General features: G+C 36.1%; 1 protein-coding gene across 1 annotated transcript in view; it reads right to left on the bottom strand.

Moving 5' to 3' along the window:
* The window catches only part of PCDH15 (protocadherin related 15), a 1631248-nt gene that overhangs the window by 643966 nt on the left and 971540 nt on the right, over positions 1 to 15742 (bottom strand). The window contains exon 5 of the mRNA XM_057308638.1: positions 7462 to 7527. Within this exon, the coding sequence (XP_057164621.1) occupies positions 7462 to 7527 (66 nt within the window). The remainder of the gene's footprint in view (positions 1 to 7461; positions 7528 to 15742) is intronic.

Below are 15742 nucleotides of genomic sequence, written 5' to 3'. Positions count from 1 at the left end.
TAATAATGAATGGGTGAACCAAGAAATGAAAGAGGAAATTAAAAAACAAAATACATGGAGACAAAGGAAAATGAAAATTCAATGGTCTGAAATCTTTGGGATGCAGCAAAGGCTGTTCTAAGAGGGAAATTTATAGCAATAGAGGCCTACCTCAAGCGAGATAATCTCAAAGCAAGATAAATCTCAAATAAACAAACTTACACATAAAGGAGCTTAAAAAAGAAGAACCAACAAAAGGTTACTAAAACCAGTAAAAGGAAGGAAATAATAAAGATTAAAGCAAAAAAATAAACAGAATAGAAACTGAACAAACAAAACCAAACCAAACAAAAACAATTGAACAGATCAATGAAATCAGGACTTGGTTCTTTGAAAAGATCAACAAAATTGATTGACCTTTATCCAGACCCATTTAAAAAAAGAGAGAGAAAGAGTTATGGGGGTGCGGAGAGGAGTCAAATTAACACAATCAGAAATGAGAAAGGAGAAGAAACAACCAATACCACAGAAATATAAAAGATGAAGGGGGTATTATTAAAAACTATATACCAACAAATTGGACAACGTAGAAGAAACAGATAAATTCCTAGAAACATTTAATCTCTCAAAACTTAATCAGGGAGAATAGAAAATTTGAACAGACTGATTACCAGCAATGATATTGAAGTAGTAAAAAAAAAAAAAAAAAAAAAAAAAAAACCTCAATGAACAAAAGTCCAGGACCAGATGGCTTCACAGGTGAGTTCTACCAAACATTTAAAAAGAGTTAATACCTGTTCTTAAATTATTCCAAATTTAGAACAGGAAGGAAAGCTTCCAAATTCAATGAGGCCAGCATTAGCCTGATACCAAAACTAGAAAAAGACACTACAAAAAAAAAAAAAAAAAAAAAAAAAAAGAAAGAAGAATTACTGGCCAATATCTCTGATGAACATAGAGGCAAAACTCCTCACAATATAGTAGCAAACCAGATCGGACAATTAATGTATTATAACAAAACAAAACCAGAAACATTCAGCACAATCAAGTGGGATTTATTCCAGGCTTGCAAGGGCAGTTCAATATTGGCAAATTAATCAACATGATACATCACATCAACATAAAAAAGATACGAACAATATGATCATTTCAAGAGATGCAGAAAAAGCATTTGACAAAGTACAATATCTTCTCATGAGAAAAACTCTTTACAAAGTAGGTTTAGAGGGAACATACCTCAACATAATAAAGGCCATATAAAAAACCCACAGCTAACGTCATACTCAATGGTGAAAAATTGAGAACTTTCCCTCAAAGATCAAGAACAAGATAAGGCAAGATAAGGATATCATAAGTGAAATAAGTCAAGCAGAGAAAGACAATTATCACATGATTTCTCTCATCTATGGAACATAAGAACTAGGAAGATCGGTAGGGGGAGAAAGGGATAAAGAAAGGGGGGATAATCAGAAGGGGGAATGAAGCATGAGAGACTATGGACTCTGAGAAACAAACTGAGGACTTCAGAGGGGAGGGGAGTGGGGAAATGGGATGGACTGGTGATGGGTAGTGAGGAGGGCACGTGTTGCATGGTGCACTGGGTGTTATACGCAAGTAATGAAGCATCGAGCTTTATATTGGAAACCAGGGATGTACTGTATTGTGACTAACATAATATAATACAAAAACATTAAAATAAAAAAAAAAAGATAAGGATATCAACTCTCATCACTTTCATTCAGCATAGTACTGGAAATCCTAACCACAGCAACCAGACAACAAAAAGAAATAAAAGGCAACCAGATTGGTAAGGAAGAAGTAAAACTTCCAGTATTTGCAGATGACATGACACTATGTACAGAAAACACTAAAGACTCTACCAAAAAAACTAGCAGAACTGATAAATGAGTTCAGTAAGGTCATGGGATGCCAAATCAATATAGAGATATCCATTACATTTCCATACACTAATAATGAAGTAGTATAAAAGGAAATTAAGAAAACAATCCCATTTACAATTGCATCAAAAATAACAAAATACCTAGGAATAAACTTATCCAAGGAGGTGAAAGACCTATACTTTAAAAATGTAAAACACTGATGAAAGAAATTGTAAATTTCACAAACAAATGGAAAGATATCCCCATGCTCATGGATTGAGAAAACAGATGTTAAAATGTCTATAGTACTCAGAGCAATCTATAGATTTAATGCAATCCCTAAAAATACCTAGTATTTTTCACAGAACTAGAACAAATAATCCTAAAATTTGTATGGTACCACAAAAGACTCCAAATAGCCATAACAATCTTGAAAAAGAACAAAACTGGAGGTATCGCAATCCCACATTTCAAGACATACTACAAAACTGCAGTAATCAAAACAGTATGATATAGGCACAAAAATAAGCACATAAATTAATAAAGCAGAACAGAAGGCCCAGAAATAAACCCACAACTATGTGGTCAATTAATCTTCAACCAAGGAAGCAAGGGGGAAAAGTCTCTTTAGCAAATGGTGTTGGGAAAACTAGACAGTGACATGCAAAAAAAAAAAAAAATGATACTTTCTTACACCATACCCAAAAATAAAATAAAAATGGATTAAAGACCTAAATATGAGCCCTGAAACCATAAAAATCTTAGATGAAAACACAGGCAATGATTTCTCTGACATTGCTGTGGCAACATATTTCTAGGTATGTCTTCTAAGGCAAGGGAACTAAAAGCAAAAATAAACTATTGAGACTACATCAAAATGAAAAGCTTCTGCACAGTGAAGGAAACAATCAACAAAACAAAAAGACAATCTACTGAGTGGGAGAAGATATTTGCAAATATTTTATCCAATGAAGGGTTAGTATCCAAAATATTTAATAATACAATTTAAAAATGGGCCGAAGACATGAACAGATATTTATCCAAAGAAGACATCCAGATGGCCAACAGACACATGAAAAGATGGTCACCATCACTCATCATCAGGGAAATGCAAATCAAAACCACAATGAGATATCATCTTATATCCATCATAGTGGCTAAAACGAAAAACCCAAGAAATAACAGGTGTTGGTGGGAGGATGTGGAGAAAGGGGAACCCTCATGAACTGTTGGTGGGAATGCAAACTGGTGCAGCCACTGTAGAAAACAGTATGGAGATGCCTCAAAAAATTAAAAATAGAATTATCATATGATCTAGTAATTTTACTACTGATCTTCTACCCAAAGAATACTAAAACACTAATTCAAAAAGATAAATGCACCTCTATGTTTACTGAAGCATTATTTACCATAGCCAAAATATAGAAGTAACTCAAGTGTGCACTGATATGAATGCATAAAGAAGATGTGGTGTGTGTATATATATATATATATATATATATATATATATATATGTATATACATACATACATACATATATACATATACATATATATAAAGGGATCTCTCTCAGCCATAAAAAAAAAAAAAAGAAATCTTGTCAATTGCAGTAACATGGATGAATCTAGGGAGCATAATGCTAAGTGAAATGAATCAGTCAGAACAAGACAAGTACCATATGATTTTACTCACGTGGAATTTAGGAAACAAACAAGCAAACAAAAAAGAGACAAAGAAACCACTCTTAATTATAGAGAATACAATGGTGGTTAGCAGATGGCAGGAGGGGAGGGGGACGGGTTAAACAGGGGATTAAGAGTACATTTATTGTGATGAATCCTGAGTAATGTATAGAATAGCTAAATCAGTATATTGTCCACCTGAAACTAATATAACAATGTATGTTAATTGTACTGGAATTAAAAAAATAATTTAAAAAAAGGATAATTTCATATCTTTCATGGTTTGACAGATCTTTCCTTTTCCACACTGAATTGGTCAGGATATACCACAGTTTATCCATCCACTTATTGAAGGACATTTAAGTTGCTTCCAAGTTTTAGAAATTAGAGATAAAGCTGCTATAAACACACATGTGTAGGCTTTTGTGTGGATGTAAGTTTTCCAGAAGGAATTTTGAGATATTCTCATTCTATCAAACAAGGGAATATGCCCCAGTCCATTTCTCTGTGTGCATTCTCCTCTCTAAATGTGATTGCACACGAAACACGCTCTCCATACCAGCTCCAGAACATTCTGATGGTCGTCAGGAGCCAGTGTTTGTCTATTTATGTGTTGACGCCATGTCCTTAAGACATAAGCTGGATTTTCTTATAGTTTTGATGAAAATGAGCTGATTCAGATCGTGGGTGAGATAAAGAATCTGTTATCAGTATGTTCTTGAGAATGATGATCAGAGAGGGGAAGAATCTAAGAGAGCTCAGAGTTACTAAGAAGTTTATGGATCTCCACCCATGACAGTTTTAATTCTTTCAAACATACCTATTTGTGCAAATGCACTTAGCATCCATATTCACAAAGAGGCAATATTCCCATCCTACAGAGTCTAAAAATTATGAATGATGCAGATGCATGTGACAAATAATGGGCATTCTATACATGTACCTCAATGACTTACATAAGAGAATTAAGTATAGATTTTTAAAAAACTGAGCTATTAAAATCTGTGCTTTAGTGGAGGACGCATTTAGCAATAGAGGTTATTTACCTGCAGACATCAATACAGTAAACCAAAGGTAAGTTGACACACAATAAACTTATTATTTTGGCTTAATAAAGGATTTGCTCTGCCTCATTTTTTAAAAGATTTTACTTCTTTTATTTGCGAGAGAGAGAGAGAGAGAGAGAGAGAGACAGCATGAGTAGTGGGGAGGGGCAGAGGGAGATGGAGATGGAGATGGAGAGAATCTCAAGCAGACTGCATGCCAAGTGCAGAGCCCAATGTGGGGCTCCCTCTCATGACTCTGAGATCATGACCTGAGCCAAAACCAAAGTTAGACACTTAACTGACTGAGCCACCCTCTGCCTTTCTTTTAAGAAGTCTCAGAACCTTTAAAAATGGTATGTATTATATTGGTAAAATCAAATACCCACATGTTTTATCACAACCAATTAAAAGCTTCAGAAAAAGAGAAATTGGGGCACCTGGGTGGCTCAGTCATTAAGTGTCTGCCTTCAGCTCAGGGTATGATCCCAGGGTCCTGGGATCGAGCCCCATGTCAGGCTCCCTGTTCCACTGAGAGCCTGCTTCTTCCTCTCCCACTCCCCTGCTTGTATTCCCTCTCTCGCTGGCTGTCTCTCTCTCTGTCAGTGAGTTATCATAATAACTCATAAATAAATAAATAACATCTAAAAAGAGAGAGAGAGAGAGAGAGAGAGAAATTAAAAGAGTTTAAGAGCAGGATCAGAATTAACCGTCTTACTGGAAGTTTCTTAGATTGCCTGAAGAAAAATCTGAAACACATTTTCATGCATTGCTTCCTTTAGACTCTGAAGACAAGGATGACTGCACACTGTATTATAATCTTTGGCAGAGGTTCACCTGATCCGCGTATTTTTAGACATTTAATGTAAAATAAAAATGCAAACATTTAGTCTCTGGGCAAGTATTTATATTCCCTGTGATGACACTCAAATGACTTTGGCAGAATTCTGAGGAGGGGGCAGTTCTACACAATATGCCAATTAAAGAACACAACGTCACTACACTGTATCACATCACTTTCTTCAACACAATATTGAATGTTTATCACATGCACTATACAGCACTGTAGGGCAACATCCCTGCCCAGCTCCTGATCCTTTGGAAAATGGGATCTCGTCATAACAAGTGGTAAAATATCATCATTACTGGTGATATCTGGCAAAGTGAGCTCTGTACAGAATCTAAAACAAAATCATTTAGTAAAACTAAGTATTTTAGTTCAATGCAGCTTATATGTTCAAGTTAATTAGTGAGCAATAAAGAAACTAGAGAGTGGATTTCTATCATTTTTTTTTTTTTGTCCTTTTTGGTCTCTGATTAATTAAAGGCAAACTGTTTTCCTTGTAGACCATTTAGAAAACACAGATTTGTTTTTGAAATATTATAGATTTGCATTTGGAAAATAGGTAATGATAAATAAACCATAATTTTCTACATGCGTGTCAAAATTTTCCATATTTTTTTCATTTTCTGTAGACACACATAAAATTTACTTCCAATTTATTCAAAAGCATCATAATAACTCATCAACTTTATATGCTTTCATCTCAATACAGACCAGCTTTTATTATTTTTTTATTTTTTATTATGTTCAGTTAGCCAACATGTAATACATCATTAGTTTTTGACGTAGTGTTCAATGATTCATTAGTTGCATATAACACCCAGTGCTTTTTAAAAATAATGAGAACACCCAAGTTTTTCTGATTTTTTTAAATGTTGCTAAAATTTAGTACAGGTAATTAATTTTGTTTAAAAAGAGGCCAGCAGTGCTATGGACAGTTTTGGCTGATTCCAGAGGATAAGCAAGAAGAAAAAAAAAAAATTATACCAACTCTTCAAAGGGATAAAGGAATGTTTCTAAGACGGCACAATGAAGGTATTACATATGTCATTTGAAGGCTTCAAAATATATGTAGGTTAAATTCCAGGAAAAAAACATCATTCACTAATAAGCCCCATATATATGTATATATAAATCTGGAAGACAGACTTTTTCAGACAGAAAGCATGATCTGAACAAACCCAATGGAAGCCCAATGGAAGGTCCATTATGAAATTAGTAGACAAACTGAGCCTTAGAGCACACTCACACACTTAGTTTGAAATAGAAACCAAGACTTAAGAGATACCATTTTACTGCAGCCCTAATAGAGGAGAAGAATCTATAAACACTCATACACTGAAGTTAAAAGAGGCCCAGAGAGAGTTGTAGAACAAAGCACCAATTGTATTTATTTTGGTTTTGATAAGGAAAAGTACTTCTTGAAGAATGTAATATGGATTTGGTATTAGTTGTTCATTATGGCAGATAACCTGAACCAACACTCAAGCTTCTTCCTCTGTTCTCAGAACCTTTGGTCAGGTTCTCCCTTCCCAAGAATTCTCATTTTCCCCTTAACCATTCCTAGATTGCCATGTCTAGTGAGCTGCGGAGCTTAATCCTTACCGGATTCCAGCCAGTGTAAACAGGTGGTGGAAGGCTTACCTTGTGGTCCACTCTTTTGGAGGAATGCAATGTGTCTTAGTTAGGTGACCAGGTGTTTGCATGCATGACAGTCAACTCTATCTATTGACAAAGATAAATCCCAGCCCTATCTGGGTGCACTCTTGGACTGACCCTGAGTAAAATACTCCTTTACGATCAAGAACGAACAACCTTTCTAGTCATGGAGGATTTTCTCATATATTATCCAAGTAAAGCATTTTCAGCATATGACCTAATTTAAATGCATACAGGGAAGAAATTAAAGGAGTGCTGTTTGTGGATTTGGGCTGCTGCTTTCATTTATTACTTACACACATAACACATCTAGGGTTGAAAGGAGAAGAAGTCCCTCTCAGAGGAGTCATTTGTAAAACAGAAAATTCACTCACCATTCCGACTCTCTTCATCGATAGCAACTATGGTGGCTGGTGGTCCTCCCCTAGCTAGTTTGCAATCTGAAGAGAGAAAACAACCAAATGTAAGGAGGAACAACTGTAAAGCACTCACCATGAGATGAAATTCTTTGAGATGTGTATTGGTATTGAAAAAAGAAAAAATCCTACAATCAAATTGATATGCATCATTACTTTACTTTTTAGCTTAAAAAATTTTTCATGAGAACCACAAAGATTCCTTACAACATAACACAATCACTTTGTACACCACAAAACTACTCAAATCTTACTGAGAAAACACCAGCAGAGACCACTGGAGAGCAGAAGTCCTTCAGGACAGAGATAATGGGATGGTAATTTAACCCAAAGAAACAACATAAAGGAATGATTAACAAGGATAAATTGTAATTAAAGCTTCACAACAGAAACAAACATAATTGGACTTTAATTGTGATAAAGGGGCTAATTAAAGGGAGTGAATAGAATTTTAATAATGTTCTAAAGAGAATAAAACAAAGACAGACAAGCAATGTTCATGAGGTTGTTTGGCATTTTTATTTTTGTTATCTTACCCTCATATTGCCAGTCTGGAGTCAAAAGTATAGAGTCATCAATGGAAGCAGATCAGAAAAATGGAAGAAAGAAAGGAAGAAAGAATATATGTATATATTTAGTGTGGATTGAAAGATATAAATAGCACTATTTAACGACAGATACATCACATAATGACTTGTGGGAAAGAAATACATAAAACCCTTCTATCAGATTTTCCAATCCTAATGTAATATTAACACAGTAACTTGATAATATATGTTATTAGCATCTCCAAACTTTATTATGGATAGGCTTGAAAATACTATAAAGTACATTTATATGTTTCCCATGAAAAGGTAAATACCAATTACTATGAATGGTCTACTATCCCTATGTTGAACGAACCCGAAGGATAGTGCCCGTCCATCAGTAGAGATGACTAATTTGTTATTTCAAACACTGCTAATACCTTGTCAAGAATCTCATGATAATGAATATATAAATAGTCCAATGAGCTATAATATCCATAAAAAGTAACATGAAGGCTTTGCCTGCAAGATGTCACATGTATGCTTGTGCGACGTATAGTGTCTCCGAGGAGGTAACCCGTGAGCCTGAGGGGGCTGTTAGGCACTTACAGGTCCACGGCTCGCTCCCGTGACTGACTGCAGCATAAACCAGATTTGCTTAAAGCCATCCAAGTATGTGTGTTATTTGGAAGATTCCGAGGTTATTTATTCATGCATTCATTTGTTCATTCATTCATTCGAATTCTACTTATTATGCACATGGACATGAATAATAATGTCATCAGCAAGCAAAGTTCTATACTGTAAGGTACATCTCTCTCATGCGAAGCTGAAAATCTCAGAGCTCTCCAGTATTTTTCTCTGCCTCCTCGTCAATATTCAAGGAATTCCAAGTCACAACACTTTTAGATCTAAAATATCTCATACTCATTACTCTCCTCCTCCCTCCTCCACCCCCGACATACACTACTTAGCACTCATCACCCCTACTCTTGAAACGATGTCCTCACCACCTCCCAGAAGCTTTGTTTTCACCCTGTGTTCATTGACTCATCCCATGAGAATTACTTTCATGCACCCAAATCTAAGGTACAAAAATGGCACTTCTCTGCCCAAAGTTTTCTTTACTTTGGAGTAAAGAAAACTCTCTTAGGATACCATTTAGAACTTTTCAAAGCTAAATGGTTTAGGACAACATCTCAAAAGAGGTCAGTTCTCAACAGGGTTTATTTAGAATTAAGCACTGTGCCCTTCAGCCATATCAGACTCCTGACTCTTGCTGGGCCATACTTTGTATGTTTAGGGAAGTTCTGTTACCTGAATTCATTTCTGCCTCTCTTCCACCCAGCAAAGCTCTGCTCCTTTTGGTAGAATGTGATTTCTCCTATTTCATGAAAACTTGCCCACATCCCTACTCGGAATTTGTCTTTTATTTCATTTTTTCATCTAGTTTTGTATTCCTCTATGCATTTGAACATTATTCATTAATTCAGGAAAATTTGTAGATGATTACTCTGTGCTGAACATGGGAATACAAAATTAACAGCTCCGTTCTTCAAAGGTCTCAGGTGAAAAAGGTTAGAGACCAGCAAGAACAAAGATGCATAAACAACCACACAGATGTAACACAATGTGGTCCATGTGGAGGCAATTCCTTAACCAGTTCATTGACAGCATAAATGATTAAAAGCAAAAAGAGACAATGCATGTGGGGAGTGGAAATGGGATACACAAGAAGGCAGAGGCTGTTTGTGCAGAAGAGAATAAATGAAACCTGACCAGTTCTTACCAGAAGTAGGTCTCATATTACCAAACATCTCTTCCCTTTGTCTTTTGGAGAGTAGTTACTTTTCAAGAGTATTCCTTCACCAACTGGGTATCATTAAATGTATGGATATGCTTTCCCTACTCTGCTAACCCAAGTATGACTCCCCACCTCCCAGCCCTAACTAACCCTCTTACCCTTCCATTCAGTCCATTATCTAGCCACAACCAACCCAATTCATGTTGGCTGTACCGTCTGCTAAAATGCCCTTCCTCCTCTTCTTCTTCCCCAACTTGACTTCTATTTCTCTTTTTAAAAAACCTGCAAGGCATCACCTCTTCCGGAAAATCTTCCTTGTTAGTCCAGATTCAATGCCTCTTCTCTGTATTCCTTCAGTGTGCACGATGTTCCATTGGATAAATTACAGCACCGTAAAGACGGGTCTGTCTTTCTCACAAGAATTCCTTCAGACCGAATCTCCATCATATTCATCTAAGTAACATTAGTAACCATCATATTTATCACATTCCACCATAGTAACCAATTCTTAAGAAATGGTCTTAAAAGAATATGTGTTGATTTTTCCTGAACTACAGTCCACCAAGCTACAACCTCCCATTTGAACATCCTCCATGAGCCATAAGTCTGTTCTCTCTACATCTTCACCAACATAGAGGCTCAGCTGTGATTCCTCCCACTCCGTCTGCATTAGGAGACTTTCCCTAAGCTTTCCTCTTCCAGCAGACTCCCCACCCCAGTAAGATAGCCTCATATCTAACAAATACTTTATTTATTTGAGATCAAACCAAAAGTGATTTAATTTTTTTAAAGACTCACAATGTTAATGAAGAGAAATTAGCCTTATATCTAAAAATAACCTATTAATAGTATTGTTCACAACAGCTAAAATGTTTGTTTTGGAATGATGCATTCATGAAAGCATGATTAATTAGTTTTGAAATGCACAAAAATATTTTCAATAATGAAGTATATTAAAAATTGTCTAGAAAAGAAATTAATTTTGGATGGAATAGCCAGTGATGTATTGCGTATGCCAAATATCCAAATGGACATCAAAATGAAGACTAGAAAGTAATTTGGGGCTGGTGATGCTGTTCTCTATGGTGTACAAATAATTTGTCCAGCACATGAAAGACAGGTGAGCTGATGACGCTTGTACCTTGGAAGTGGACTTCCCTAATCTATTTAATTTCATCCTTGACTGTCCTGGTTAAATTGCAAATTCATTGTTTTTCATGCCTCAAATTTCTAACCTCTTAGGCCCCTATCTGCTTCCCATAACCAATTTGTTATAAAGCACAGGCTATGAATACAAATGCCTGAGTGCCCAGTGTGATATATTTCTGCAAATTTGTCATCAAGCTAAGAATAAGCCATATGTTTTTAAATAATCTCATGCAACAAGTTGGATTTAAAACCCAAAAAGAAGTATTAGAAAAATACATAATATCCTGGTTTCAAAGGCACTAAATCTGTGATATGCTGCTCTTACTATAGCCCGAAGCTTAGAGCATGCTACAGATGGGTCACAGAAAGGCAAAAATCCAAAATTGTCTAAACCTGCCCATTCCTTACCAGGAAGTGACAACAGCCAGGAAAACCACATTTCTACCTTAGCCTGTTTTCAAAATGTCCTTTTAAAGCCAAACAATGTGTTTTCAATAAAATTTCAGTAAAACCTATTCACTTGTTTGTGTGTGTGTGTGTGTGTGTGTGTGTGTGTGTGTGTAGTTGCCATGGCTATATCAATCACTTGCATATTTTATTTGCCATAGACCTCTCTTCTGAGTCTGGGTCCTATAATCAAGGTGATACCTACACTTGTAATTTCAAAGTTACCTTAAACGTATTGCTACCCTGAGCCCAAAGCTGGCCTCTTCCAGCATGTATTATATCAGTGAATAGCACAGTTCTGCATAAACCAGAAAGCAGGCAGTCACCTTTGAGCCTAAACATTTCCCTCATGTGCTTGGACTAAATCCAACAACAAGTCTTGAATTTAATTCCTACAGAAAAAAGCTTCTCATATCTACTTCCTGTGTTCAGTCTCCAGTGTCAGCACACTGATCCAATCTCTTACTAATCAAACAGGTGTTGCTAACCATTTTCCCTACAGGCAATCTTGTCCCACTCTTTTAATTTGCTGTCTTTATCCACAGTGATCTTTTATAAGGAAAAACTGGCTTACCTTTTTATGATTTGCCATTGCTTTTAGAATAAAACATTTTTTTATGACCTACAATCCTCTGCATAGTCTGATTTTAGAATGAAAACCAAAATGCATGGTCTACCGGGACCTGTGTAATATGGCCTCCCCTCCTCTCCCGTCCTATCTGTTCCCGTGCCCTCACTTGCTGTCAGCATTCAGACAGATTTGTTTCTTTTCTTTAGTCATTCTATTCTCCATCCTGAGCTACCTCAAGACCTTTCCATATTGCAGTATTTCTTGTTTCTAATCTTTACTCTCAGCCCATCATTCACTTGCATATCCTTTAGATTTTGGTGTATGTCTTACTTTCTCAAAGAAACCATTTCCAACCCTCAGGTTCCCTGATATATACTCTCATAACTCTGCCTTCTAGTTCCAGTTTATGAATATCTGATTCCTCACCAACAGAGCTTCAATTCCTCAGGGTTGTGTCCCCAGGGCAAATTTTCTAGAACATAATTGATTCTCATCAATTATTTATTGAATGTAAGAATTTATGGCTTCAACCAAATTTGCAATTTAAAAAAATGCTATAACTTATTTTTTTTCCTTTTTAATATTTGAAATATCATTCTCATATGCAAATAATGGAGAAGGAATGAGCAACAATTAACTGTCCAAGACAGGTTCATTGATGTTACCTCACTAGAAGTGTGAAGGGGAGCAAGATGTGCCAGCCCGAATTATGCCAGCTAGGCATGCAGAGGTGAAGGCAATCGAGACCAGTAGAGTCAAGAAAAGCCTTTCACCTCCCTTTTAACAGTGTAAAAGAATTCATAAAGGAGGCCTATACCAGCAAGAGAGTTATTACCAGAGATAAAGTTTTCATTGGAGAGACTTGTCTGCATGTCAAGGCAAACATTTATTTACCAAACATTTCTTCTTCACATTATCCTGTGAATTGTCTTCCTCCTCTTTGAAGCCCTAGGTCCCTGTCCCTTTCCTTAGTCCAGGATGGTATGTATCTAAGCCTCAACTGCCTGGATGACTTTGAGTCTCATATCTTTGTAATTAATTGTGTTTTTCTCCTGTTAATTTGCTATTTTATTACAGGGGGTCTCAGCCATGAACCTAGAGAGGTGAGAGAAAATGGCTTTTCCCCCTGCATGTGAAAATCTCCCACTGAGGTAAAGAAAGTAATAGGCCAATTTTATAGGACTTTGAGATGCTGTGGGATTAGTAATGGAAGACCATGGAAAGGTAAGAATAATAAAGAGGAGTAATGGAAAAACAAGGTAGGAGAAGACTTTCACTTGTCTCCAACTGACTATAATTTCTGTTAGAATTTTATATGCCACCCATCCAGTTGTCTGCACTGAGAAACAACCAAGATTACACCAATATCCTAATATTAGCAAGATGTGTTCCAAGGTCTTTCATGACTTGGTCAAATTGTACTTGAAGAAACAAAACTCAAAGACCTCAGATACCAAATATTTTATGATATCAAAAATCCCCAATACTTCTGTGTCACCTTAGAATTTTTAAACAGCTATTTCCTTACCAGCTGCTTATGATTATCAGTGAATTATTCTATCACCTAGCAAAGTATTTGACATATTGTAATCTTCCAATATATTTGTGGTACTATGTACTATCCTCCTTCATGGAAAATGGATAAAAGAAATAATTAAAATCTTAGTCATTTTAAATCTTTTGGGAGAGTGTTTTCAGACGTTAATGTAATTGATTCCTAATATAGTACAAAAGTAAGAATATGTGCTTTGGTGTCAGAAAACCTACTTTCAAATCCTAACTTTGGCTTTTAATAGTAACATAATATTGAACAGATTATTAACTTCTTATACCTTGTAACTCTTGTACCTCAATTTACATAAATAGGAATAAAAGTAAATATACCTACTTCATAGATTTATCACAAGGATAAATGAGATAATCTATGGTAATTTCTTAGAATAGTCCCTGGCAAAATGTACAAGCAGAATAGATACCTTTAATTTTTACAGTATCATTATTTCAGAACCAATGTATTTGGAAAGTCATTCCTATTTTTTCCCTTTGATCAAAGACAGTAGAGAATCTCTTGGCTTCCCCTGAATATTGAGGGAGGGCTGATCTTATTGATATATGTGATCATGAAGTGCATTCTCGTTAAGGATAAACGTAGTTGTATGAAATGTCACTGATGGTTGTATGGACAGAAATATGCTATAATTCTTTTTCCAGATATCAATGTAGATACACTATCCTTGATTAAATTTAATAGAGGCAAATAGGATTCCTGAACCCCAGGTTAAGAAGGTAAAGGGGTCTCATAATCATCCATTGGTTCCAATATAGTCCTGAAATGTACTGGTGTCCCAATGATCAAGCAGAAAGGTCAAGAAAGAGTTACAGATCTCCTGAAACATCTATTCTTCTCAACATTCCTCTGGTATCAGTTTGGATATCCAAAGTTATCTGAACTCTCTTGTTTAGAAGTATGAATTTGTATGCCTACACACACACACACACACACACACACACACACACACACACACACTGAAGCAGATGCTTGATTTGAAGCAATCTGGCCTCTCATTCAAAGGATTTCTGTGCTCTCTTTAAATTTCATGTTACACAAATATTTTACTTTCAATTTGCTTGTCACAAGCAGCAGTATCTTTTCTGTCTTCATCTATTCTCATCTTTTCTGTTGATCTTTGGAATATTCATTTCCAGGTAAGTACATATAGGAGTGAAATCCGAAGACAGAAAGATTCCCTCATCCAAAAGAAAAACAGTTTGACGCTGAGATTTATAAGTCAGTGGGATCATACTCTAAGTTATATTGTCTAAAACGACAGTCAACAAAGACACGGACTTGGCTTTGACTGACAAAAAGCAAAGTGAACTGAGTAAACTCAAGGGCATAGTGAGTATGTCATTTCCAACTCAAGAATAGGATGTGCTCTCTGGATTACTCTGTCAGCATTACCATTTAGAGATTCAAATTTTACCACGGAGGAAGCAAGGCATATTTCATGATGCCTTAGTGTCATCATTAATTGGATTATATAATTTGGTTAAGATGTTCCAACAACATGGTCTGGTAATGCCCACTGAAGTCATTAACAAGTATCATTCTCCATCATGGCTTTCATTAGGACAATTTATGGTAGAGACCGTGTCTCCCTTAACCACTTTCTTCTGAAGTTACTTCACTTCACTGTAATCAGTCTATCAACAGGAGTAGGCTTGTGCATGGTTGGCATTTGGTGAGAAAGAGAAACCCATTCTTATTAATAAGCTAAAGGATCTAAGAAATCAAAATAAAGACAAGTCAGGGGCTGTACAAAAAATGCAGGGCAGAAATTGTCAGAAGTCTGATGAGAAGATCAAGTAAATATTTTAAGATTATTTTTGTTCACTGGGAATATTACTATACTTGACTATCTTATAATTTTATGTAAATGTATTGTCAAACATGTTAGTCTTTGTACCCAAATGTGAATTTCTTTTTTAAAAGATTGTATTTATTTATTTTTGTACACATGCATGAGAGAGAGAGAAGGAGAGAGAGCATGCACAGGAGCATGAACAAGGGATGGGGAGAGTGATGGGAAGGGGCAGAGAGAGAAGCAGACTCCCCGCTGGGCATAGAACCTGATGCAGGACTCGATCCCAGGACCCTGGGATCATGACCTGAGCCGAAGGCAGACACTTAACCGACTGAGCCATCCAGGTGCCCCCAAATGTGAATTTCTTACATATACT

Source organism: Ursus arctos, unplaced genomic scaffold (genome assembly GCF_023065955.2).
Source record: "Ursus arctos isolate Adak ecotype North America unplaced genomic scaffold, UrsArc2.0 scaffold_7, whole genome shotgun sequence".
In the NCBI taxonomy this organism is placed as follows: domain Eukaryota; kingdom Metazoa; phylum Chordata; class Mammalia; order Carnivora; family Ursidae; genus Ursus; species Ursus arctos.
Note: the sequence above shows the minus strand (reverse complement) of the source record. Positions and strands in the feature narration are given on the sequence as shown.